The 27,338-nt window shown below is 34.7% G+C and overlaps 2 protein-coding genes across 2 annotated transcripts in view; one reads left to right on the forward strand and one right to left on the reverse strand.

Annotated features, from left to right (window-relative positions):
• The window catches only part of LOC149408925 (protein APCDD1-like), a 115,387-nt gene that overhangs the window by 23,262 nt on the left and 64,787 nt on the right, over positions 1-27,338 (reverse strand). Inside the window, exon 4 of the mRNA XM_089650291.1 lies at positions 17,875-18,116. Within this exon, the coding sequence (XP_089506417.1) occupies positions 17,875-18,116 (242 nt within the window). The remainder of the gene's footprint in view (positions 1-17,874; positions 18,117-27,338) is intronic.
• On the forward strand, positions 3,282-5,314 carry LOC149408926 (uncharacterized). Its single transcript, XM_089650305.1, has 6 exons — positions 3,282-3,341; positions 3,501-3,687; positions 3,821-4,030; positions 4,123-4,317; positions 4,737-4,769; positions 4,944-5,314. Exons 1-6 carry the CDS (start codon positions 3,319-3,321, stop codon positions 5,055-5,057), a joined length of 762 nt encoding a protein of 253 aa, XP_089506431.1. The 5' UTR covers positions 3,282-3,318; the 3' UTR covers positions 5,058-5,314.

Genomic DNA, 27,338 nt, shown 5'->3' on the forward strand with positions numbered 1-27,338 from the left:
TTGAAGAACTGCTACTAATCAAGTATACATCAAGGGCGGATCCAGCTTTGGCGCCAGGGGGGGGGGTCACGTAGTCGTGGTCAAGTTTTTTTTTTTTTTTTTTAAAGAAAGACAAACATTCCCGGGTTACGAATAACCCAACAATAACTCCTACCACCACCACAGAAAGCAAGCCGAAAATGCTTGCTTGTGTTGTGATGGAGGACTTAGGTCCGGTCAGTTACAGTTACAAGAAGTTATAATTTAATTTTGATAATAATATATACAAGTAAAAAGTAGGTATTGTTGGATATGGTAGCCCATGCAGGTACGGACGGGGCTTGAACCCGCGATTCATTGTGTGAATTTATCTAAGATTTTAGGTTAGGTTAGTTAGGTTAGTAAGCTTAGGCTCTTCAAACTCCCTCTTCCAAAAAAAATAATTAAGTAGGTACATAAGTCACACTCTTTCAGTAAGTAGGTAGGTACCTACTTATCTACCCACGAGGTACTTTAAGACTGGGGTTATACTCGCAATTAAAATTTACGGATTACATAATATTTTGAATTTTGACAGGTCACTCACAGCTCACAGGAGCGTTTACATATGCATCCGACTTGTGGTAATTAATGATCACGGAAGTTGTTCGGAGGTTCGACCTGTGCCTGTGTAAATGCTCATGCGACCGTTTATATCAATCTGTAAATTTATTTGCGGTAAGATGGCTTCCTTTCAACAACGACCTGCTACTGTCAAATTTACTCGATTTTGTTAAGAAAGACAAAAAGGCCCAAATAAAGTGTTGAAATAGATTTTGGCTTTAATTAAACAATTATCTATGCGCTTTTGTTCCGTCAAAGGCGACAATTAATTTCTTTTTATCCGAATGACAGCTACCTACCTGACATCTGCTGACGGGAACCGGCTTCGTATTCAAAATTTCAAATACGTAAATGTTAAAAACAGAAACATTAGGATTAGAAAGGATTGGACCGATAATAGGCCACATGCATCACATTTTAAAACAAATCCGGTTTAGGCAAATATTCTAAGACGTTCCGTATTTTTTTTAATAGTATTTTTGAAACCCTGGTGATTTTTTTAAAATTTCAACTCGAAAAATCAGACCATTTTTTATAAACCGGAAAGACGGGACATAATTTTATATGTGCAAAAAAACGGTAATTAACTAGCCGAAAGTCATTTAAAAAATAACGTTTTCCACACGAATGTCACAAAAATGGCATGAAATTGTACGGAGTTCTGTTCATAACATCTGTCAAAACACCGCCATCTTTAGCAAAAAACATAAATATACCAAACCACCTACTCATGCAAAAAGTCAAATCAAAGGTTAAGTGGTTAAGTTCGCAGAGAACAAACAATAAATCTAGTGAACGTTAAACGTCAAATTCAAAAATTCGCCGGATATCAAAGTGTTGCCGTATAAAAAAAATAATCAGTGTGGAATTTTACAAAATTAAGGGAACATAATCGGAGACGGAACATTTTCATGTAAATCATTCAAAATCCATCATTAAAAATAATACTATGCATTTCTAAAAAAAATTACTAACGTTTTCGTAATCTTAGTAAAAAAATCTATCCACACTTTTAGCCTTCATTTTAATTGATTCTGAAGAATTTGTTACAAATATTAAAAATGTGTCCACTTCCGAAGTTATTAATTCATCATCTAGAAAAATAAAATCTGGTACTTACCCCTAAGTCCGCTAACTTTATAGTTATACACGGGTTATAAAGTTTTAAAATCGTTGAACGTAAAATATATTAATTGTAAGGTATTGTTTTATTAATCTAAAATATAAATAACTTGCATCCCTCGTGCGGCATAATTTTATTTTTTTTAAATTCAATTATAATTTCGCCGAAATAAATTAAAATATTAGCCTTGGGCAAAACCTCGATGAACGAGGTTGTGTCTCGCCTTAAAAATTGCTTTAGGAAGTATAGGAAGGCTGGTAATTCGCGCGGGCGCGTTAGACCTGTCCAGACCTGTCAAAAAACTTCCGAAAGAATAAGTTCTGTAACTTGCTAAAATTACGTTAAGTGACTTTTGGTGTCGTTTACATTGGGAATTTGGCCAAACTCGCCTTCAAGAGCGATTTACAGGAAAAAAACTTACGAGTCTAACCCCAGCCTTAGAACATTAACAAATAACATTTGAGTTTAAACACACATACACTGGCATAATGAAGAAACTGATTAGATTACTTACCATTTCTTGTAATGAATTGAATTTGCAGCAACAATTTTTAAGAACACTATTACTTATATTGAAACTTATTTTTTTTAACTTAGTAAACAAATAAAAGTAAACACTTTATTAATAAAGTTTAGTCGTTCCGATTGAGGTTAGGTTTTGCTAGACGCTAGACGTTAGTCGAAACAAAGCGCGCGCAAGCGTCACACGTGGTTACACGAAATGTGTTATAATAATATGAAAGGTGGCGGCCGAAGCGCGCGCCGGTGGCGGTGCGCGGTGACGCGGTAACATTCGAATTTTCGATGCGTTCGTTCCCGAATAATGCGTTTGCCGTCAAACAAAGTATTATATTAAATTAATTAAATATTTAAAGTACTTAAATAAAATTTATATTGTGACAAAAAATATATAAAAACATTATGTTTAACAATTTTAATGAGTGGTCCACCTAGGTCCTGGATGGGCCCAGGACCTAGGTAGTCATGACCCCCCTGGGCTGGGGCCCAGGGGGGTCATGACCATCGTGACCCCCCCCCTGGATCCGCCACTGGTATACATATATGCAAAGCGCTCCATGCAATATTTCTCAAAAAGAACTTCGATAGTACTTTAAAACACTGTATTGTATGTACCTACATTGTAAAAACAATTCACGCCTCACAGAGACGTTGCGAGACTTTGAAGAACTGCTACTAATCAAGTACATATTCATATATGCAAAGCGCTGCATGCAATATTTCACAAAAAGAACTTCAATAGTAGTTTAAAACATTGTATTGTATGTACCTACATTGTAAAAACAATTCACGCCTCACAGAGACATTGCAAGAGTTTGAAGAACTGCTACTAATCAGCTGGGCCTTAGCATGAGAATCGATCGAACTTAACGATATCGTATTGCTAAGCGTATCTACCGACCATTTTATAACGACTTCCCTAGCATGAGAACACTTTTGATATCTCTAACGACATCGATAAGGCAATAAATACAAATCGATATACGCTGGCAATACTGGGACGGAATTGTCTATGAATTGGATAGACGTCAGACGTCAAACGTCAGATTTTAAGCTTGATCATTGTAACCGCCTTGTTTTTTTAATATTTTACGATGTCGAAAGCAATGGTAGCTGGGTAAGTTATTTATTTATCTTTTTATGTGAAAGAATTTCCATTATTATCAAAGAGATATACTTACATTCTATTGTGTCAAAATTTTGAAGTTATTTTTACTAATATTTCAATCATACGCAGTATTTTAAGATATTCAAAATGCTGATATTATGATTTCAGGAAGAGAGTAAGGTCGACGACCAGTCAAATGGATTTGCTAACCAGCTATATGGCTGACCATTCGGAGTTCGCCGCTGGAAGGTTTGTGGGACCTCAGGGTTCCAAAAAAAATCAGGAAATGTGGCGGAATTTGGCGGAACAACTGGCAGAATTGGGTCCTGCTAAGTCAGCCGAGCAGTGGAAAACAGTGAGTATTTGTACCTACCTATACAAACTGGTTGCAGCAAACTTTGCTGACCTTCTAATATAATCTATCATCGAGACACTTGATATAAGACCGTAAATCACTTTTAACCTGACATTATTTTTACATTTTACAGACATGGCGTGACTTAAAATGTAAGTCGCGTGCCCAAAATGCCGATGCCAAGCGAGCTGCCCTCACGACTGGAAACACTGCCGAGATACCGGTGTTAACTGACCTGACACAGAAGGTCATCAACATCATCGGCAGAGCCAGTTCTGAGGGCAGCGGACTTCCAGAAAGCTGTATAGGAGAGGGACCTGAACTCATAATGCAGGATGTTGAGGTCACTAATGTCTTAAAATGTTATTATAATATATTCTGTCAAAATTTAGTTGATCTTTCATTATCAATGAAAATTATTTGTGTGTTTTACAGTATTCCGATGAAGTTGGAGAAGGGCCCACAGATTTGCAGACGGCGCAGTTAGCTTCCCCTTCTCGCCCGAGCAAGAAGAGGAAGCTAACTGACAAGCCAGATGTGGGGGTTCGGATGGTGATGGCGCAGGAGGCTAGCAACAAATCATCCAAGGAGCTTGTGGGAGCTATTAATAATTTCTCCAATATTTTTAAGGTATTTCCTATTTCTCTTCGAATCACTCCCAAATACAGCGCTACACGTGTAAGTTGCCAGATTAAAATATAAAGAAATAGCGTCAAATCATGTTTAGGCCACCGCCAACTTATAAGTGTGGCACTGTACTTTTAAATTAGAATTAAATCTTAGTAGAACAAAATAAAATGCCCAGCTTTGACTTATTTCATTTATTTATTGTACTATTCCCAATGTACTATTTTTCCATTTTGCGCGGTGGAGTTTTTATTGTTCTGTTTGTTTAGATATTCTTTGTGTTAACAAAAATTAATAAACATGTAAAATCCAGCTTGGCGAGAAATTCAAAATGAATAAATTAATTTATAATCTTCCTTTTAGTATGTCGACTACCTATTGTTATTTAAAATAAATTAATGAGTTGTTATTTATCATTTCAGAGTTCAATGGATCGATTTGCTGACATTTTTGAGGTATTTCCTGTTCCTTTTTGTAATTATTTGTCAGGGCACCCCGAGACCGGGCAAGATACAGTGTCTACATAGACATGGTGCTTTTCTGGTCTCGTCTCACTGGCACTAATAACTAATTTACTATAGAAGGTAAATTAAGTTAGTAAATTAATGAATTATCATCTCTTGTTTCAGAGATACACGGCAGTGGAACGTGAAAGGGTTTGTTTACTCCAACGACAGTTGGCGAGGTATTTATTTGCTATACATCTATACTGGCTTTTAAAAACATTTAATGTACAAAACTGAACAAATTAAATTAAATATTGCATTATTTAATATGTCACTTGAGAGATTGTGAAGTATGTTCACAAAGGATGGAACACGATTATTAACAATTGTCCTTGGAGAGGCAAGCAGTCCAGCTAGGAGGTACGATGAAAGTAGAATGAATGAGATCTCTAATAAAACATTTCTAATTCTAGACAAACTCAACCATCGAAACAACCGTCAACATCATTTGCCAACTCGCCCAACTATACGTTGCAGTTGGAGTCGGAGGATGAATACGATTAGTTTTATAATTTTCAAAATAATAAGTTTTTTGTATACTTTGTGTGTTAAATTTTTATTTTTATTAACGTTTTGTATGTTCATAATTTTTATGTTTCTTGTGAAAAAGTGAAACTCAACAACAAATGTCATTTTTTTACAATTTAGATACATACAATACAATATTTAAAAGTACGTGTTGTGTAATATTGCATGCAGCACTTTGCATATACATATACTTGATTAGTAGCAGTTCTTCAAACTCTTGCAATGTCTCTGTGAGGCGTGAATTGTTTTTACAATGTAGGTACATACAATACAATGTTTTAAACTACTATTGAAGTACTTGTTGTGAAATATTGCATGCAGCGCTTTTCATATATGAATATGTACTTGATTAGTAGCAGTTCTTCAAACTCTCGCAACGTCTCTGTGAGGCGTGAATTGTTTTTACAATGTAGGTACATACAATACAATGTTTTAAACTACTTTTGAAGTTCTTTTTGTGAAATATTGCATGCAGCGCTTTGCATATATGAATATGTACTTGATTAGTAGCAGTTCTTCAAACTCTTGCAATGTCTCTGTGAGGCGTGAATTGTTTTTACAATGTAGGTACATACAATACAATGTTTTAAACTACTATTGAAGTTCTTTTTGTGAAATATTGCATGCAGCGCTTTGCATATATGAATATGTACTTGATTAGTAGCAGTTCTTCAAAGTCTCGCAACGTCTCTGTGAGGCGTGAATTGTTTTTACAATGTAGGTACATACAATTGGGGCTCAATGACTGGAAAGGCCACGGTGGAACATTTTCCTGCTGGGGGATGTGGGCCTATAAAATACCGTGATACGCCATCTTGCAATAACATCAGCAACATTTCCAGTAAGTCCTACTCCTTAGCGTCCTAGAGTGGTCTTTATGATCCCGCGAGTCCCGGGCAATATGACCATTGACCCTAACATCATGGTCGTAGCTGATAAGGAGAGGGCGAATGGCGAGTTTCCGGCGCCATAAAACCGGATCAGCTCAGCTAAGGGAAGGCAACCCCTACAGAAAAATCCCTGGAGAAGGCAATGGGAAACCACTCCAGTATCTTTTCCCAGCATATCACTATGGAGAGAAACCAACCAATGGCCCCGAGTCCCGGGCGGCCCTTAAATGGGCCAGGGGTGCGAAGAATCTCCCGGCTCAAAATAGTGAATTCAAAAATAAGACTAGGAACATGGAATGTAAGAAGTTTATACAGCGGTAAATTGGATAATGCAATACAGGAAATGGAAAGATTAAAAGTAGATATTCTTGGAATTAGTGAACTGAGATGGACTGGCAGCGGCATACACCAACATGAGAAGGGAAATCTATACTACTCAGGAAGTGACCCACAGGACAGAAACCGTCGAAACGGAGTTGCTGTATTTGTCATGGAGAAGTATGTAAAATTTGTTAAGAATTTTGTACCCATCTCGGACAGAATAATATTATTACAATTACACTGTCAACCCATCAACATGAATATTATTCAAGTGTATGCACCAACAGCGGAAGTGAGATATGATGGTGATGTGGAATCTTTTTATGACTCACTAGCCAGTACATTGCAAAGTTTGAAAGGAGGAGAAGTCATTTTTGTCATTGGAGACTTAAATGCCAAAATTGGTGAAGGTCGCCGCTCTCATATAGTTGGTGAATATGGCTTAGGCATAAGCAATCAAAAAGGTGATAGACTATATGAATTCTGCCAGGATAAAAATATGGTTGTATTAAATACCTGGTTTAAACTCCCGAAAAGAAGGCTTTATACGTGGAGATCACCCCAGGATGGAACAATCTATGATATTGTCAGGAACCAAATTGACTATGTGTTAGTAGACCATAGATTCAGGAACTCCGTAAAGAGAGTCACCACGTACCCTGGTGCGGACATTGGTTCTGACCATGTTTTGTTAACTGCCGATATTGTTTTACGCTTAAAACAAATAAAAAAGCCCAAAACCAAAATTAAAATGGAAATCTCGAAACTCCATGAAGAAGTGGTCAGAAATAGGGTATCTCAGACTTTGAACGATAATATTAGGCTACTCCCTTGTGATCCATCGATAGAAATACAAACACAATGGGATAACCTTAAGTCAGTTATACGTGAAACTTGTGATGCAAATTTGAAAGTTGATAAGCAAATTAGAAAAAAGAATTGGATGACTGACCACATTTTGAACTTAATGGATGAGAGACGTAAACACAAACATAATGAGACACAATATGGACAGCGATAAAGTAGTTTCAGCGATTAGTGATATAAATAATGAATTAATACCGAGTGTGGTTAAGTCGTACAGACTTGGTGTAAAAAAGTCCAACAAAATTAGACCGATTAAGGTCGAATTCAATGACTCTGTCTCGGCTCGTGAGGTTTTGTCCAGGAACGCAAAACTGAAAAACGGTATAAAGGCCAGTAACGACCAAACACCATTGCAGAGGACTCAACTTCTAGATTTACGCCAACAACTCGAGACGAGGAAGAACAACGGTGAAACCAATATAACTATCAAATATGTGAACTCTGTACCTAAAATTATTGAATGTGCGCCAAAAAACTGAAACAACAAAAAATAAAATGCTACTACCAAAATGTGAGAGGGATCCGCACTAAACTTCCCATGTTGCTGACTTCGGCGGCAACTATCAGCAGTGATATCTTCATTTTAACCGAAACATGGCTCGACTCAGGAATCAATTCTGCCGAATTAGGCTTCCCTAATTTCAACATCTACCGTATGGATAGGAATTCTAAAACAAGTGCCAAAACGAGAGGAGGTGGTGTAGCCATTGCTATCTCAAAAAATCTCAGTTCTTCAAAAATATCCACAAAAAACACATCCATCGAGCAACTATTTGTCAATGTGAACACTTCTAGAGGTAAAATAATAGTGGGATGTGCATACTTACCTCCGAATTCTGATGTCCAAAGCTACAGCAATCACTGCGACGAGGTTGAATCAATTTGTGCTAAATATCCTAATACTAAACTACTTCTAGTTGGTGATTACAATCTGCCACATTATGATTGGTGTAATATGAATTCTGTCAATTCTTGTTCTAATGTTAATATTCGTGTTATTAGAGATATGGCACTGTTCTTAGGTCTAACACAGTGTAATAATGTTCATAATATAGGAGGTCGTACGTTGGATTTGGCACTGTCAAATGTGTCTGACATCTGTGTTGTGAGAAGTACCGAAATTCTATTACCTGTCGATGTTTACCATCCACCACTAGAAATATGCATGTCTAATCTTAAACCAATTCCTATCGTAAAAAAGGTAGTAGAAACTCGAAATTTCAAAAAAGCTGACTATGTTAAAATTTCAAATTTCCTTAAACAGACTGACTGGTCATTCTTTGATAGCGACGATGATATTAATGTACACCTTAAAAAATTTTACTTCATCGTTAATTCTGCAATTGAACAATTTGTTCCTTTAACGACTTACAGAGAAACTCTATACCCAAAATGGTTCTCAAAAGACCTGATAGACTTAATTTACCTCAAAAAATTATCTCATAAGAGATTCAAACAAAGTCGCCTGGCCATCGATTATACTGCGTTTCAAAAATTGAGGGCAGAGTGCAATAAGCTCTCCGCAAAATGTTACAAAAATTACATTAGTGATGTCGAAGGCTCTATCATGGACGACTCAAATTTCTTTTGGAAATATGTTAAATCCCAAAAAGAAAATGGTACTTACATACCTAGTAGTGTGTCATTCGATTCTAAATTATCCCAAAATCTTCAGGAAACTGTTAATCTTTTTGCTGATTTTTTTAGCGGCGTTTACATTAATGCAAGTGAAGACAGCAATATTTCGTGCTTTGATTTGGTTGAAACTCTTGATATATCTGACTGTAATGTAACCATAGACGATATTATATCTAAGCTGAAGAGTCTTGATTCCCGTAAATCCGCAGGACCTGATAATGTTCCGCCCAGGTTTTTAGTAAATTGTATGCATACATTGTCATATCCTATTCATAAGTTATTTACAAAGTCACTCTCATCAGGTGTATTCCCGGACCTTTGGAAGTTTAGTCTTTTAACGCCCATTTTCAAAAAAGGTAATAAGAGCGAAGTAACAAATTATAGGCCAATATGTATAATGTCTACTTTACCCAAACTTTTTGAAAGCCTAGTACTAGATAAGTTGATATCCCGAATCAATCGAACCATCTCTCCCCTTCAACATGGATTCATTAAAGGTAGATCTACTCTTACCAATTTGATATTGTACACGAATGATATTGTTAATGCCCTTAATGCATCACATCAAACTGATTCCATATATACTGACTTCAGTAAGGCATTTGATAAAGTAAACCACAAAATATTATTACGTAAACTAAAATTGTTGGGAATAAGAGGGAGTATGTTGGAATGGTTTAAGAGTTATCTATTAGGAAGGTACTTAGCAGTCAAGATAGATTCGTTTACTTCTTATACATTTGCTGCCTCGAGCGGAGTACCACAGGGATCTCACTTGGGCCCAATATTATTTTGTTTGTTTATCAATGATATTGTTAATATTTTTACTAATGTTAAAGTCCTGTTATTTGCCGACGATCTGAAGATATACAGAATAATCAAAGACGATGACGATCGCGCAATTTTGCAGTTGAACCTTAATAAACTATGTGCGTGGTGTTCTGTCAATGATTTGCAACTAAATTTAGGTAAATGCCAGATTATCAGTTTTTACAAAGGCAAAAATCCACTTAATTTTTCCTATTTTATGAATGGTGCTAATCTTCTTCGTGTATCACAGATTCGTGATCTTGGTGTTATATTCCACGAGAGTCTACAGTTTAACGTACACATCGATGAAATAACAAGCGATGCGATGAGAATACTAGGTTTTATTTTGAGAATGGGAGCAAATTTTAAAAGTATGTCAACATTAAAACATCTGTATTGCTCGTTAGTACGAAGCAAATTAGAATACAATTCCACCGTATGGTCACCGTACTACAAGGTCCATTCTCAATCATTAGAAAAGGTACAAAATAAATTCCTTCGTTACATTAATTTTAAAATGAAAATTCCAATCGAATTTATAAATTACAATAACTTGCTTGCTGAAACTAAACTTCTTAAATTATCTGATAGAAGAGTGCTAATTGATTTGCTATTTTTATTCAAAATTATTAAATCTTTAATTGACAGCCCTAATTTGTTGGAACTTATTTGTATTAATGTTCCTGCTAGGCAAACTCGCAGTAATGATACTTTTAAATTTAACAAGAACCTCAACACTAATTATTCTATTTTTTCACCAATTCCTAGAATTCACAACCTTGCGAATAAATACTGTGAACTTATAGATATATTTGGTTTTGACAATTTTGTGAGCTTTAAAAGGCAACTTATTTCGATTCTATCGGCTAATAATTAACTTTTATAGCTTTAATAATTTTATTACATCTTCTCCCATTCGAAACCTTTCAAGTAAATTATATCCATATTTGTTTGTTTTTTATTTGCTCTACTATACACTTATAATTGTATGCATATACCTATTAACTACTTTTTATACATAACACTATGCTCCATCTCAGATCTTATTATTTCTTATTCATGTCGATATTGCTAAATTCTATTAGTTTTTGCTTTTTACAGGTGCAACTCTTATTTTGTTATTTTTTTTTTAAATCTCTGTTATAATGTTCTTTACCTCACGAGTAAGTTACACTCTAATTTATATTGGTTTATCGATTTGTTAAACACACAATTAATACTGGGTTTAAACACACCCACTTACTTACTTTTTATGTTGAACTTTCTTTTACTTACTATTTCATGCTTGGGTATATTTTATATTGAATCCATCTTATTAGTGTTTTGCTAATTTGCACAAAATTTTATTATATGTGTTGCTTTCTTACAATAAACTCCATTTATCTTCTTATGTTCAATTATTGTAATCACTGTAAATGTATATTTTCATGTAAAAGCCCATTAGGGCGTAAATAAAATAATAAATAAATAAATAAATATAAAAACTTACAAAGAATGATTAGACGTGAAATTAAAAAAGCCAAAGAAGAATGGATGAAGTCACAGTGTGAAGAACTAGAATCGTACAGTCGTAGTCACAATGCATTCAAACTTCACAAAAAATTAAAGGAAATTACAGGCACTTCTAGAAGAATTACTCCATCATGTTTAGTTGACGATTCCAATAAATTAATATTGGATGAAAAAGATATTTTACAAACATGGGAAAAGTATATTCATGATACATTCAAAGATATTAGACCTGACATTAATATTCCCAATGATCAATTGCATGGACCATCGATTTTAAAATCAGAAATTCTTCATGCGATAAAGACTTCAGACAATAGAAAAGCGTGCGGACCAGACGATATTCCAGTTGAGGTGTTGAAGCTCTTTAATGATGAAAATGTTGACTACCTGTTGAGGTTATTTAATTCTATATACGACACAGGGAATATACCCCAAGATTGGCTAAAATCCACCTTCGTGACATTGCCTAAAAAACAATACCCTAAGAAGTGCAGTGACTATCGATTAATAAGCCTGATGAGTCATGTCCTTAAATTATTCCTCAAAATAATACATGCCAGGATACGCAATAAGTGCGAGCAGGACTTGGATGACACCCAGTTTGGCTTCAGAAATGCGTTTGGGACGCGTGAGGCATTATTGTCTATCGATGTACTATTGCAAAAGTGTCGTGACCAAAGAAAGGAAGTTTTTGCCTGTTTTATTGACTACGAAAAGGCATATGACAGGGTAAAACATGCTGACCTAATGAAAATGCTTGCGGATTGTAACTTTGACACCAAAGACCAGAATTTCATAAAAAACCTGTATTGGTTCCAAACAGCAGAAATAAGACATGGGAATGAGAGATCTAATGCAATTGCCATTCAGCGTGGAGTACGACAAGGCTGTATCCTGTCGCCACTATTGTTTAATCTCTATTCCAACTATGTCTTTAAAAGAGCCCTAAGTAATACTGAGAAGGGTCTTAAGATCAACGGAGTTGTCATTAATAACATAAGATACGCAGATGATACTGTATTACTAGCTGACTGTTTCGATGACCTCCAAGACCTATTAAATCTTGTTAATAATGCTGGTGAGCAACTGGGCCTAACAATCAACGTCAATAAAACAAAATGGATGACTTTTGGACGACTAGATCACTCTGAATCAGTGATACAGTTAAATGGTTGCAATGTCGAAAAGGTCGAAAGATTTAGATACCTCGGCAGTATTCTCACGGAGACTCTTGACCCAGATGTAGAGGTTAGGTGCAGAATTGAAGCAGCAAGAACTGCGTTCATTAAAATGAAATCCCTCTTCTGCAATGATAATATCAGCTTAAAACTAAGGCAGAGAATGCTAAAATGTTATGTGTGGTCGGTCTTGTTGTATGGATGTGAAACATGGACCTTGAAAGTAAATACCATGAACAGGTTAGAGGCTTTTGAAATGTGGCTTCACCGGAGAATACTCAAAGTACCATGGACCGACATGATCACCAACACAGAAATTCTCAGGCGGGCTAGAGCAGAGAGAGAACTGCTTAGATTAATAAAAATCAGGAAAATTTCATATCTGGGTCATGTACTTCGAGGGGAGAAGTATCACTTGCTCCAGTTAATTTTGAAAGGCAAGATAGAGGGTCGCAGAGGGCCTGGTAGGAGACAAATGTCTTGGCTGCGAAACATACGAGAGTGGACCGGCATTAGAAGTGTGGAGGAGCTATTCCGGGCAGCGCAAGACAAAGAGACATTTTCAAGAGTGATCGCCAACGTCGGGGGGACCTGATACGGCACATAAAGAAGAAGAGTACATACAATACAGTGTTTTAAAGCACTATTGAAGTTCTTTTTGAGAAATATTGCATGGAGCGCTTTGCATATATGTATACTTGATTAGTAGCAGTTCTTCAAACTCTCGCAACGTCTCTGTGAGGCGTGAATTGTTTTTACAATGTAGGTACATACAATACAGTGTTTTAAAGTACTATTGAAGTTCTTTTTGAGAAATATTGCATGGAGCGCTTTGCATATATGTATACTTGATTAGTAGCAGTTCTTCAAACTCTTGCAATGTCTCTGTGAGGCGTGAATTGTTTTTACAATGTAGGTACATACAATACAATGTTTAAAACTACTATTGAAGTTCTTTTTGTGAAATATTGCATGCAGCGCTTTGCATATATGAATATGTACTTGATTAGTAGCAGTTCTTCAAAGACTCGCAACGTCTCTGTGAGGCGTGAATTGTTTTTACAATGTAGGTACATACAATACAGTGTTTTAAAGTACTATTGAAGTTCTTTTTGAGAAATATTGCATGGAGCGCTTTGCATATATGTATACTTGATTAGTAGCAGTTCTTCAAACTCTTGCAATGTCTCTGTGAGGCGTGAATTGTTTTTACAATGTAGGTACATACAATACAATGTTTTAAAGTACTTTTGAAGTACTTGTTGTGAAATATTGCATGCAGCGCTTTGCATATATGAATATGTACTTGATTAGTAGCAGTTCTTCAAACTCTCGCAACGTCTCTGTGAGGCGTGAATTGTTTTTACAATGTAGGTACATACGATACAATGTTTGAACATGATGAAGCACTATAAGTCAGTTTCCTTGTTTAATATATTATCATTCGTGGGAGAAGTACTTTCGCACTAGTTCGTCTCTCACTCTGCGGGCTGCAACAACCCTGCTGACATCTTCAGGCTGGTGCAGCAGCTCAACCTCTCTTAACTCTACATTATCATTATAATCGTCTGTTAATCTGAAAATAGAGAAAAATTTATTAATATTTTGTACTGTTGCCTTACTTTTTTAAATGCATATAGTTCAACAAGGAAACTGACTTATAGTGCTTCATCATGTTGTATAGTATAGCACAAGTAATAATTATTTGACCAGCAGCATCGGGCTCATAATGGAGAACTCTTTTGTTTTTCCTGAGGCAACGGAATATAGCCTTCCATGCCCCAAATAGGCGTTCTACGGAACATCTCGCCTCACAGTGCGCCTTTGTGTATCTGTATTGGGCACTCCCCTCGACTGCATTCAATATTGGTGTCATCAGATAAGGCTCGAGTGTATATCCAGAATCGCCTGATTGAAACAAAACACCCATTATAATAGGTACATATAACTACTAAATTATGATTTTTTTGCCTTTTTTTTAAATGAGTTGTTGAAATACATACCTAGCAAGAAATATGTCCCAATTCTCTGATTGTATAGTCTGTTCATTTCAGTTTTGACTAAACTATTATTCCAAATGAATTGGTCATGGACAGTACCCGGGAAGCGTGTGTTGATGCTCAATATTTTCAACGTAGCATCGCAGACCTGTTTATCAAACATAAAAAACCTTCAATAAAATTTGAAAACAACAATCCGGCTGTTTTATTTCTGAAAAAATATTTACCACTTGAACATTCAGCGAATAAAATCCTTTGTGGTTTTTGTACTGCTCCTCGTGTCTGGAAGGGGTGACGATGGCGATGTGGGTGCAATCGATGCATCCCAGAACATGTGGAAAGTTTAATTTTTCCCTAAAACTACTCTCTACTTGCTTGCGGGCTTCATTTGTAGCCGGAAAATGTATCCATCTTCTGTACAGATGTTCTAAAACTGCTTTCATAAACAGTTTTATGCACTTGCTAACGGTAGTTTGCCCTATCGCCAAGAAGTGATCTTGGCCTACTCCACGTTGGTAGCTCCCTGTAGCAAAGAAGCTGATGGGTGCGAGTACCTGTCAACATCATAAATAATACAACTAATTAATAAACTTCACTTTTGATCATTTTAATCACTTTATTGTGAAAAATTATCATCACCAATCGAAACAAATTTATTTATTTCACGTGGTCGTTCCAGTGGTGGATAGATTTATATTGTGTTTTTGTTTTACTAAGATATCAATAATATTTAATACTCTCACTTTAATGTATACTGGAAGTCCTAATGTATTTTTTGACACTAGAAAAGGAGTTAATTCATCAATGAGATCTCTAGCCATAATGCGAGATATTCGAAACAATTGTCTGAATTCCGTCTCTGCAAGTTCGAACGGATTCAATTGATCGCGTAAACGACGCCTTTCAATCCTACGATCTTCCCTAACCTGCCTCCTTTCATTGAACCAGAAATTTTGCATAATGAACGACATTATTAAAAAAAATATGTATATCGACAGCCAACCAAAGTTTTAACTGACACTCAAGACCCCACGTTATATTCGGCGGGCTTTTAGCAACCGTCGGTCGGAAGTTATCCTATCGATACATTCTCATGCTCGCAATTTTAACGATACCGTCGCTACTTTGACCATAGACAAGGAATTTTAACAATCGTCGGTTGTTATATTTTGATCGTGCTAGCATATGTCGTTAAGTGCTCATTGATGACGTATTTTAACGATATCGTATTGCTATAGGGCTATATCGACTTCTCATGCTAAGGCCCACAGGCTTTAAGAAGATAATATCGATACATCTAAACTAAACATGACACATTACAGGATACCACTAAGCCATTGAAATCTGATTCTGATCTGATCTCAATTTGAGAATTACCATTATCATTCTATGATTGTAAATTTACAAAAAAATATAATTAATTAGGTCTCAATAGCTAAGTGGTTATCCTGGTTAGAAAGATATGCTGGGTTCGATTCGATTCCCAATTGCGATGCATTCACGTTGAGATTCTTGCACGATATTCACATAAAAAACAGGTGTCTATAGTGATTTGTTTTTGGGGTATTATGCCGTGTTGCGCTACCTCCTTCTTTAGCCAACGTTTCGTCATTTCATCATTGCAGTGTCCATCATCAGGGCAGATGTGTAATTTTGATAACAGGTGTCTAATTAAAAATATTATTTACTTAGAATAAAACGTACGTGATGTACAGGAAAATCATTTTGAAGAGAATACGATTGAATAAATTTGTGCACACCGATAAGTAGAGAGAATCAAAAATATTTTTCGAACTAGTTTAGAACACACGCACGCAGTCCCCTCTTACCCCGCAAATTCACAAAGATACAGGGTACTTAACTGTGTAGCAACATTTATCAGTTCCATTTTTTGTTTGTTTATTATTAAACTAGCTGTAATCCGCCACGCGTTGCTGTGGCTCAGTCTGTATGTGCTGATAAAGAAACAATAGCGCGTGTTGCTTTTACGTTCAACAGATGGCGCTGTATTTTTACCTGTCGTATGAGACATCTATTTAATATAGAAAAACACGCGTATTCGAATGTTAGGCTGTGTTAAAATTTCAAAGCATTCGGTGATTTTCAAAGATTTAAGATTTTGAAGGAAGGATTTTGTTATTTATAAAGATTAAATTATTATTGATCCACCCAGTACATCACTACATAAGCAAGAGTCTCTTCAAAATGTTTCTTTATCTGTTCGTATGTGTTTTGGTACAAACATATACAATACCACTTATAAGGTTGAACGTGAAAGTAATTGAAATACGGACTGTTTTCCAAGACAAAGTTGAGACACGGTTCGCCCAGTTCAAAGGTTAAGTGAAGTTATGTTAGGTTGTAACAACTTGTACAGCCATTTTATTAAGTCTACGTAAGATTATCTAAGCTTTTGTGAGGTTTTGAGGTTATGTTTTGTAAGATTGTGCAAGGTGATGATAGGTTATATAAGTTGAGTTAGGTATACATTTTACCATAACAAGTGCTGAAGATCTTAGCGGTAAGCTACATCTTTTTAGCTGTACTCATCAGCCTTACTTTTGTAAGGTTTTGTTAGGTTGGGTAAATTAGGTTTTGTAAGATTATTTTAGGTTATTGTACTGGACACCTACGCCAGTGAAATTGACTGTAAATGCCGGTTTCCTCTGGGGGTACCTTTGGTAAGGATTTGAATAGAAACACCACTTGCGAAAGTCGTCGGACAACTGACTGGTTGAGCGGCACACTTGAGCCAGTTGTTGGCGTATTTATTGGGTTCAAATTGAATAATTTCTACACGTGTTAATGTGGAGCAACTATTCTTAACTCTAAACATATTCTAAGGTCCCACGGTTTGTCGTGCGACTAATTCACCCTTGAACTGGCGATATGACACGTGGTTCGAATACAATAATTTCTACACGTGTAAATGTGGAGCAATTATTCTTAAATCTATTATTATTCTTAAATATGCTAAGGTCCCACGGTTTGTAGTGCGACTAAACAACAAAGGATTCTTCATCGTACAATGCGTTACATCAGACAAATATTCATTTTCTTGATTATTTAATAATTATTTAGGTATATCCATCTGCTGTCCGGTACAGTTATGTTAGGTTTTGTAAGTTTAGTTAGGTATAAATCTAACCAGAACAAGGGCTGAAGATCTTAGCGGCAAGCTACTTACTTTTAACTGTAATCACATCAGCATTACTTTTGTAAGGATTTGTTATTTATGTTGGGTATACAGTATACATATTAGGTTTTGAAAAGTTAGGTTATGTTACGTAGAGTTAGATATAAATCTTACCAGGACAAGTGCTGAAGATCTTAGCGGCCAGCTGTTGTGCTACCTCGGCTGTGTGAGGCACCAGTCCCACCCTGGTAAGCGAGTACAGCCCCCCCGCACGCAGCTTGCCCCGCGCTATGGCTGTGTACACGGGGCTCGTGCAATGCTCGTCTGCGTAATAGTGTTGTACTAGGCGGAATGAGCTGTTGGAGTGGAACGTGTAGGACCGGAGTAGGAACTCAGGGCCGGGCCTGGTCTCGCATCTGTGGAAAATAAGAATACTACTTAGTGTATTTATAACAAAAATTATACAGTAGCATCTCAGGTGAACCTTTTTGTAAACATTAACTCTAAACAGGTAGACACTGAAACTATGTCATTCCATTTGGGGTATGTTGTGAGGCTGACGGATATAGGGAGGGAAAGATGGGGATGAAACTGACAGTTCAAATTTCTAAGCAACTGAGAACATTCTGAGAGGTGATATTTCACCAGGGCGATACTGAGATTACTGATTCGTAAACCATGGAGGCCATCAGTATACAGTAAATTAACAAACCTATGCGCATATCAATGATTTTATTATTCTGTGTGTTATTGTGGCGATGCACCACGTCAGGTTATATTTGGAATCGGGTCGCTAACAACAACACTCCCTATGTAAATGGTGATAAGGTTTAAATTCCCGCTCAACACCAGCCGCCTGTTTTGATTTATACAAGAAAAAAGATACGGTACAACAGATATTTAACTAACTAACCAACCAACACGCCGTTTCTGAAGGGGTAGGCAGAGAGGACGGACCGCCAAACAACTCGGTCTTGGCACATACTCCTTGCCTCATTCACATTCATACATACTCTTCTATTATTCTGACTCTTGACATGGCCCTACTCAAGTATCTGATTCACTTGGTCGTGCCATGTCTTCCTCCGGCGTCCACGACTTCTGCTACCATTCGGATTTGAATCGTTTATTCTCCTTACACTGCATTCGCTCTACATAATGGATAAAAAGCCACACCTCTCTGTTCTAGCTTGAGGTGATTTTGCACAAAAACGACGCTATACAAATCATCCAAACATTAGTTTATTATTCTAACTCAGTCTCATTTACGTAATTGTAAAAAGCATTCACTTTGTGGCTCATCATAATTTATTGTGTTTTTATTATACAGTCTCATTTATTTTGGTCCTTCGAGCCGGATTAAACATCTTCCGCCTTTCTTGTTAGATTAACGCGCTTACTTGTTCTGATAATTCATTGCGATCACATGTTAAAGTATGTTAGCTTAGGTAAATACTTGAAGGACACGGCACGAATTATCTTGTTCGTGCCTTTTTTTATAGTGAATACCTCACAAGAGTCCCAACTGCTCCCGTCTGGAGCCAGTGAGACTATGGCATCCCCAATTGGGGGATGTTGTGAGGCTGAAGGTAAGTGGGGAAGGGAAAGAGGAAGGTGGGGAAGTACCTGGCTATTCAGATCTAGTCACTAAACACGGCTAAAGCCATTTGGAGCAACGTTTCAATTCTGAATGGTGGTCTTACACCAGGGCGATACTGGTAGTATCTTCCACTCTGTGCCTATAGGTATATCTCTGAGAATCTGCTGTTAGGGTCCGGTAGGTGATTTTCAATGTTAATTCACTACTCGGTATGGTTTCTGTATATAGTTTATTTATCGGTATTACGTTACAGGAATGCACGGACAGCGATACTGTCTGGTCCGGCTACAATGTTCACTCTGGTGCTTCTTCTCTATATTTCTCTTATATAATAAATAATTATCTAATATTAGAACTAACAATATTGTTCTTATAACTATGTACTTATTGATAAATAGGGTCCAATTAGGTTTATTACAATCTATATGTACTTATTGATTGCTAGGTTCCAACTAACTAGTTGTTACAAATATTTACTTATTATTAATAGGGTCCAACTGATTGTTGTTATAACTACGCATGCACAAGAATATTGATAACAATGATAACAAATGATAGCATGGGTTGCATTGGTACATAACATCTTCCCCCTTAGAAGAATTGTCGACCTCGACAATCTTTCCTTACTTCACTGTCGATGTAAGTCGCGTATGTCGACCACTGACTGAAGCGTCGTTGTCGTCTTCTAGTGTTACAACAAGTGTAGGTACCTCTGGAGTGTCTAAATTATTCGGTTGGTTTTTTGATTTATAATATTTGTATAATCTATAAAAAATAAACATGACAATGCTCATTAAAAGGTATGAGAAATATGAATTCTGTGAGATTTTATGAAGCGTTACTTTTGATTCTGTTTCAATATTAAGATACATTTCATCTAGATTGCGACTTGCAGTATTTAATTCTTCATTATTAAGACTCTGAATTTTGGAGGACATATCTGGAATTTCTAGAGCAATAGTTTTATTTCCAGTTTCTGAGTAACAATTATTTTCTAGTATATTAAATTGAGGGATAATTGATTTAGATGAAAGCATGTCATTTAAATTAATGTTGTTAAAATTTGTGTAAATTATAGAGGAACTAGTATATATTTTACAATTCGACATAAAGGATAATATTCCAATATTTCCTAGAAATAAATCGGATGGATCAGAATGATTACATTTGATGGTTATTCTAGTTGGTTTAGGAAGTACAACAATCCATTGATTTTTGTTTACAAATTTATGCCATATTTCGTCAATTGAATTTGTGATTCTAATATTGCAATTATTTGGCATGACAGTCATATTATTTAATAGAAGTTGGGTTTCACATATTGGTCTTAATTGTATGGAATATAATGGATTGATAAGTTCACAAATTGAATTATTTTCATTGATATTTGTACAAGATTCTAAATTATTAATTATTGAATAATATTTCTTGGTTTCAGCTATAGCAAGATAATCTATAGATGGTAAAATAAATACATAATAATTATCTGGTCGTTTGGCTGGTAAAGATATAAGTTTATACATTTCGTAATTAATATGATTGGTTAAGGGAATTGACATTACAAAGATAATTCGTGTATTAAGATAAAAACATTTCAACTTAATTAGTGGTAACAATTGATTTACATATCTTGTTTCAGGAGGTACGGGGTAACACGTTGAGCTTGGTAGGTAAGGAATAGATTTGGTTAGCTCAATAGATAATTTTTTAGGACTTATAATAAATGGATGTAATATATTGCCTTTGACAAATAATATTGCGTCGATGAGTGTCATGTATTCATTTTGTAATTCTGTGATAATGAGTGTAAGTGAAGCTAAATGATATTCAATGTCTTGTTTGATTTCGACATCAAACATGTGTTTGTTAATTTCAGTGGCATAAGCTTGAAATTTGTGAAAATTTATATTAAACTGATTTTCATTATTTTCTATATTCGCTACTGAATTCATTTAGAGATGTAGATGCTATAGGCATAGACTTTAGTAAGGTGATTAATCTGGAACAAGAGCTTTCTTTTCGATTTGCATGTACCTTTACTTTTTTATTTTTTATTAAAATAGTATAGTTTACTGGTGAATTTATTTGACAGATTTTATAAGGACCTTTGTAGTTAGGTGTTAGTTTTTTGGAATGGTGAATTAGGGATGATTCGTTTCGTAAATATACCTTATCATTTAGGTTGTACGTTATATTATTAACACTTTTCTTATCGTAAAATTCCTTTGATTTATTTTTTTGTTTAATTATGTTACTTCTTGCGAATTCAAACGATTTATTTAATTTTAATTGGAGATTATCTGCATAATGTTCGTAAGTATATTTAAATTCTGGATCTCTGATAATAGCAGTTGGTAATTCTGGTTTATTTCCAAAAATTAATTCATGAGGGGTATATTTAGTTGAGGAATGTGTTGTTGTGTTGTATGAAAACATTGCTAAGTTTATCCATTCGTCCCAATCAGTTTGCTTATCGGAGATAAAGTGCTTATAAGGTAATCAGCTAAGGTAGCGTGACTCCTTTCTAACGCACCATTAGATTGTGGATGATATGCGCTTGTTTGAATTTGTTTGATCTTGAAAAGTTTTGCAACTTCTTTTAAAATTGAGGACGTAAAATCTTTACCTTGATCCGTGATTATTTGTTTAGGTATTCCAAATTTACAAATAAAATTGTTGACTAATTGATGAGCTATTGTGACGGCTTCGTGATTCGGAATTGCAAATGCTTGAGAAAATTTACTGAGATCATCTTGTAACGTAAGGATGTACTTGTTACCGTTTTCAGTTAAAGGTAATGGACCTACGATGTCCAATGCTATTTTGTCGAATGGCTTTTCCGAGGTTGAAGTTATTTCCATGGGTTGAATGTTACGTTTACGAGATATTTTGTTTTTCTGACATGATTCACATTTTTTAATATAATCGCGAATATCTTTTTTCATTTGTCTCCACGAGTATCGGTCCTTGACTCGGCGATACGTTCTGTGGAAACCTGAATGTCCAGAATGGGGAGAATCATGATTTTCCTTAATGATATCCGGTATATCTTCAATATTTGGATTACAAATTTTATTTTTACAAATTGTTACTTTAATATTAGTTCCAGCGAATAAGTAAAAAATGATAGATTTTATTTTATTTGAGTTTAAATTATTTATATCATTTCCAAATGTCGGGATCGATATAGAGTTAATATTTTGAGAGATTAGTATATCTTTTAATTTTGTGAAACAGTTGAATATATCTTGATATGAGGGTTTATCCCAAAAATGTTCTTTTGCAATCAAATGGAATATTTTGAAATTATTATATTTAGAATATAATATATCATTTAAGTCGCTTTTAGATTTAGCGATTTCATTAAAATTAATTATCAGGTTTTTTATTTCAAAAGCGATTCCTTGAGACATCTCTTTATCGTTTGAAATTATATGACACCAATTATCCTTCTGAGTTAGCAAATTATTATTGATTTCAACGATATTCTGACAGTCTGTATTTTTATTTAAATAGTGTGATTTAATAAAGTCTTCATATGAGTTTGGTTCTGGATCTATCTTGATATGGAGTATTTGTTTACTATCTATTCGAGACAGAGCGTCAGCGTTTGAGTTAAGCTTACCCGGTTTAAAGATAATGAAAAATCAAAAACGAATTGCACAAACAGCGAAGCTTACAACCACACCTACAATAACCAGTGAAAATCTAGCTTCATCATTCACAGATGGCTCTAATCAGCCGTTAACATTGGAAATATTCTTGAAGGAACTTGAAAAATTTAAAACAACAATGATTTCTTTTGTAGACAATAAACTAAGCATCTATGATCACAAATATGAAGAAATATTAAAACAAAACAATGATCTACTAAAGTCATTCCAATTCATGGCGGATCAACAGGAAGATCTAAAAAAGCGTGTGACTTCTATGGAAAAATTACAGGTTAAAGATAATGCTGATCTAATCGAATTAAAAAACCAAAACAACATTTTAATTAATACAATCTCACAACAAGACGTCAAAATCGACAGACTAGAATATATGTCTCAAATATGTAATATTGAAATAAGAGGGATTCCAGAATCCATCTCTAATAACTATTTAGAAATTCTCAATAAAATAACAAAAATTATCAACTTTGAGGACTCTTCAGGAAATGTGAACTCGGTAATAAAAAAAATCTATAGAATGGGGCCTAAAATTGCTGAAAAAAATCCCAGATCAATCATTGCGACCTTTAATAACACACTAGATCGAGATAATTTCTTATGCAAAATAAAAACATACACAAAGGCCACAACTCCCAGCACAAATAAATTAAATACATACGATCTAGGAGTATCGCAAGATGCCCAACGAATATATATATCGGATCACTTAACACAAAAAGCAAAATTCCTCCTAGGACAAACTAAACGATTCGCCAGAGAAAATAATTTTAAATATGCATGGACATCTTCAGGACGTATCTTACTGAAGAAAATTGACAGCTCAAAAATCATAACAATAAATAATGCCAATGACCTGCAACGTTTAAAAAGTCAATCTATCTGACTTCTATTTCACTCTGTCATTATGGCTGTTAATGAAGATATCATTTCATGTTCTCATATTGTAATATATTGTTATAGAATATTTATATACTCATTTATTTTTATCACAATCAGTAAGATCTCATGCAACCTCATACTTCTAGTAAATCTATATAAATCTGGGAAAAAAATAAATGAATATATTTCTATTCCTTTTATGGTCAGATTCTGGAATAGTTCGCAGGTAATTGTAACTTATTTTTCTATTGCAACACACCCGTCGCACCTACATATTTACAGATTGAGTACTCACCGTGCTCTGATTAAGAATAATAAGTCGGTAATTATGAAATTCATTACTTGTTCATTTAAGACTCATTTCATAATTTTCAATAGGATAATGAATAAGCAATGTGATGTATTCTATATTTACCTACCACCCTTAGCTGTTGTTATCACATATAATTTGTCATTAGGTAATAACATACAAATAACAACTGTGCATATACCTGAAAAAAAAATTTTTCATTGCAAATACCTACGCACTATTTTGGCCACATCGCTGTGTATTTCAAATGTTTTTGTATGTATTTATTTTATGTCAACATATTCTTTGCAACATCTTTACAACCTAAGTACGCTCCATGCTCTGAGCTATATTTTTTTGTTAATATCATTTAATAATTGTTGTTTTGTTAATATCATAAAATCATTGCAAATACCTGCGCACTATTTTAGTCACATTCTGTGTATTTCTAATGTTATTGAATGTATTTGTCATTTTAGTTGCGTTCTTGATACTAACTTATTTATCTTACCAATCTATTACCACCAAAAGATCTACTACCACTCTATAACCACTTTTATTGCTATTATTCACTTTATTATAAATATTTACTTTAAGATTGATAATTATGTAAACATAATTTCCTTCGTTTGTACCTTCACGGGATATACCTACATTTTCGACAAGTTTTCACGGGCTCAAATTAATATCAATATACACCCATTATTATTCTTATTATTATTATTAATTACATCGCATATTATTTGCTTTTGTTTTATGAGTCACACCACCAACAGCAACATGTATAAAAAAGTATTAATATGGATTCTATATTGGATGAAGAACTAAATGACGACAAGGAAATCAATATCAACATAGATGACCCATCAGTATGTAATGAATTTCTTAACCATTCTGCTCTCTCTATATATTGTATGAATATAAGATGCATAAAAAAAAATTTCGATGATACTATAGCTGTTCTCGACGCAATACAACATAGATTTGGCATTATCGTTTTTAGTGAGGCTTGGTTGAAAGATTCAATCTATATCCCAAGTATTACTGGATATTCATCACATAGCACCAAAAAAAATTATTTACAAAATGATGGAGTTGTCGTTTACACTCGGAATGATGTCATAGTTTCTGTTGAAGAAATAACTATTCCACATGCCAACTGTCTTAAATTACAACTACCTTATAATGTATGTGTTTTAGCAGTTTATAGATCTCCTTCTCAAGCACACATTGATACCTTTCTTGACCACCTAAATGACTTACCACGTTCTGTATCAACACATAACCATGAAGTGATTTTATGTGGTGATATAAATATAAATATTCTGGATATGAACAGCATAAAAAGTGAACAATATCTTTCACTTTTGATTTACCACGGTCTAAAACCATTAATTATTTCACCGACTAGAGTAACATCAAGTACTGAGAGTTGTATTGATCACATTATGGTTAAGTCAAAAGACGATCCTCAGAGCGCTGTATTCAGGACCAGTATTACAGACCATTTTGCTACATTATTGAAATATCCTAAATCCAGAGTAACAAAATCAAAAAAAATAGACGTAAAGCTTAGACTAACTGTGGATAATGACCTACTAAATTCAACACTGAAAGAGGAAACATGGGATACAGTCTTATCCACCAGTGATGTCAATACTGCAGCTGATAATTTCATAAGACGTCTAAAATTACATATTGGAAATTGCTCATATACTAAGAGAATCCATTGTAATAAAAAGCACTTGAAACCATGGATAACTTCTGGAATTGTTAACTGCCTCATTAAACGTGACAAATTACACAAGAGTTGTCGTAAAGAACCAAATAATATCGAACTGTTTGCACATTATAAAAGATACAGAAATTGGTGTTCTAAAATTATAAAAACGACCAAACAGACATATTATAAAGGGAAGCTTCACGAGGTAAAAGGAAACATAAAGCAAGAATGGAAAATAATAAAACAAGCATTGGATTTGCAAAAGGAATCAGTGCCCATAAATAAACTGAAAGTAAATAATAACATTGTATCCATAAATGATAATCCAACAGTCATTACTAACCATGTGAATAATTTTTTTAGTGATATAGGTCAAAATTTTGCTAATCTTTTGTGTAGTGCAAATAACACCAGTGAAGAATCTTTAGTAAAAAATTATAATCCAACACAATCTATGCAAAATGCCTGCTTTGAATTCAAACCAACGAATTGTAATGAAGTTTTAAATGTGATTAATGAGCTAAAATCAGGTTTTTCGAGTGGAAATGACAATATAAGTGCAATGGTCTACAAACAAAATGCTTCTGAACTAGTAATACCTATTACACACATTGTAAATGTTAGTTTTGAGAATGGCTTGTTCCCTAATCATTGCAAAAATTCCGAAGTTATTCCTTTATTTAAAGGAGGAGATAACAAAGATGTAAATAACTATCGACCTATCTCCTTGCTAAATACGTTATCAAAAATAATAGAGAAATTAGCTAAAATTAGGTTGATGTCTTATGTAAAAAGATATGAAATTCTCTCAGATAATCAATTTGGCTTCCGAGAGAACATGGGAACAAGTGATGCTGCTTTAAAAATGATTACCACAGTCGTAGAAGCTCTTGATACTGGCAATAAAGCAATGGCCGTCTTTTTAGACTTGTCTAAGGCATTTGATACCGTATCCCACGGTTTACTCTTAAAAAAACTCAGTTCAATGGGTATTGTTAATAAATCTTTAGATTGGTTCAGATCATATCTTGAAAATAGAACACAGAGAGTAATAATTAATGATCACATTAGCTCAAATAAATCAATTGTATATGGTGTTCCTCAAGGTAGTGTTCTGGGTCCAATTCTATTTTTGTTATATATTAACGACCTCTGTAAACTGAAATTTTCTGGATCTTCAATTGTATTTGCAGATGACACTGTCTTGGTGTTTGCTGCTGACACGTGGAACGAAACGTATGCTAAGTGCGAGGCAGGATTAAGGGCAGTTAAAAATTGGCTTGATCAAAACTTGTTAACCTTAAACATGAACAAAACTAAATATATTACTTTTAGCATTTCCTCTGTAAATCAACCATCTTTGGAACGTTCATTAAAAATACATTGTTGTGTGCAGGAGTGTAACTGTCAATCTTTGGAAAGAGTAGACAACATCAAATACCTGGGTTTAATTATTGATAAAAATTTAAAATG

This window comes from Hesperophylax consimilis, unplaced genomic scaffold, assembly GCF_061612785.1.
Source record: "Hesperophylax consimilis isolate HC1 unplaced genomic scaffold, BYU_Hcon_1.0 scaffold_41, whole genome shotgun sequence".
Taxonomy (NCBI): Eukaryota; Metazoa; Arthropoda; class Insecta; order Trichoptera; family Limnephilidae; genus Hesperophylax; species Hesperophylax consimilis.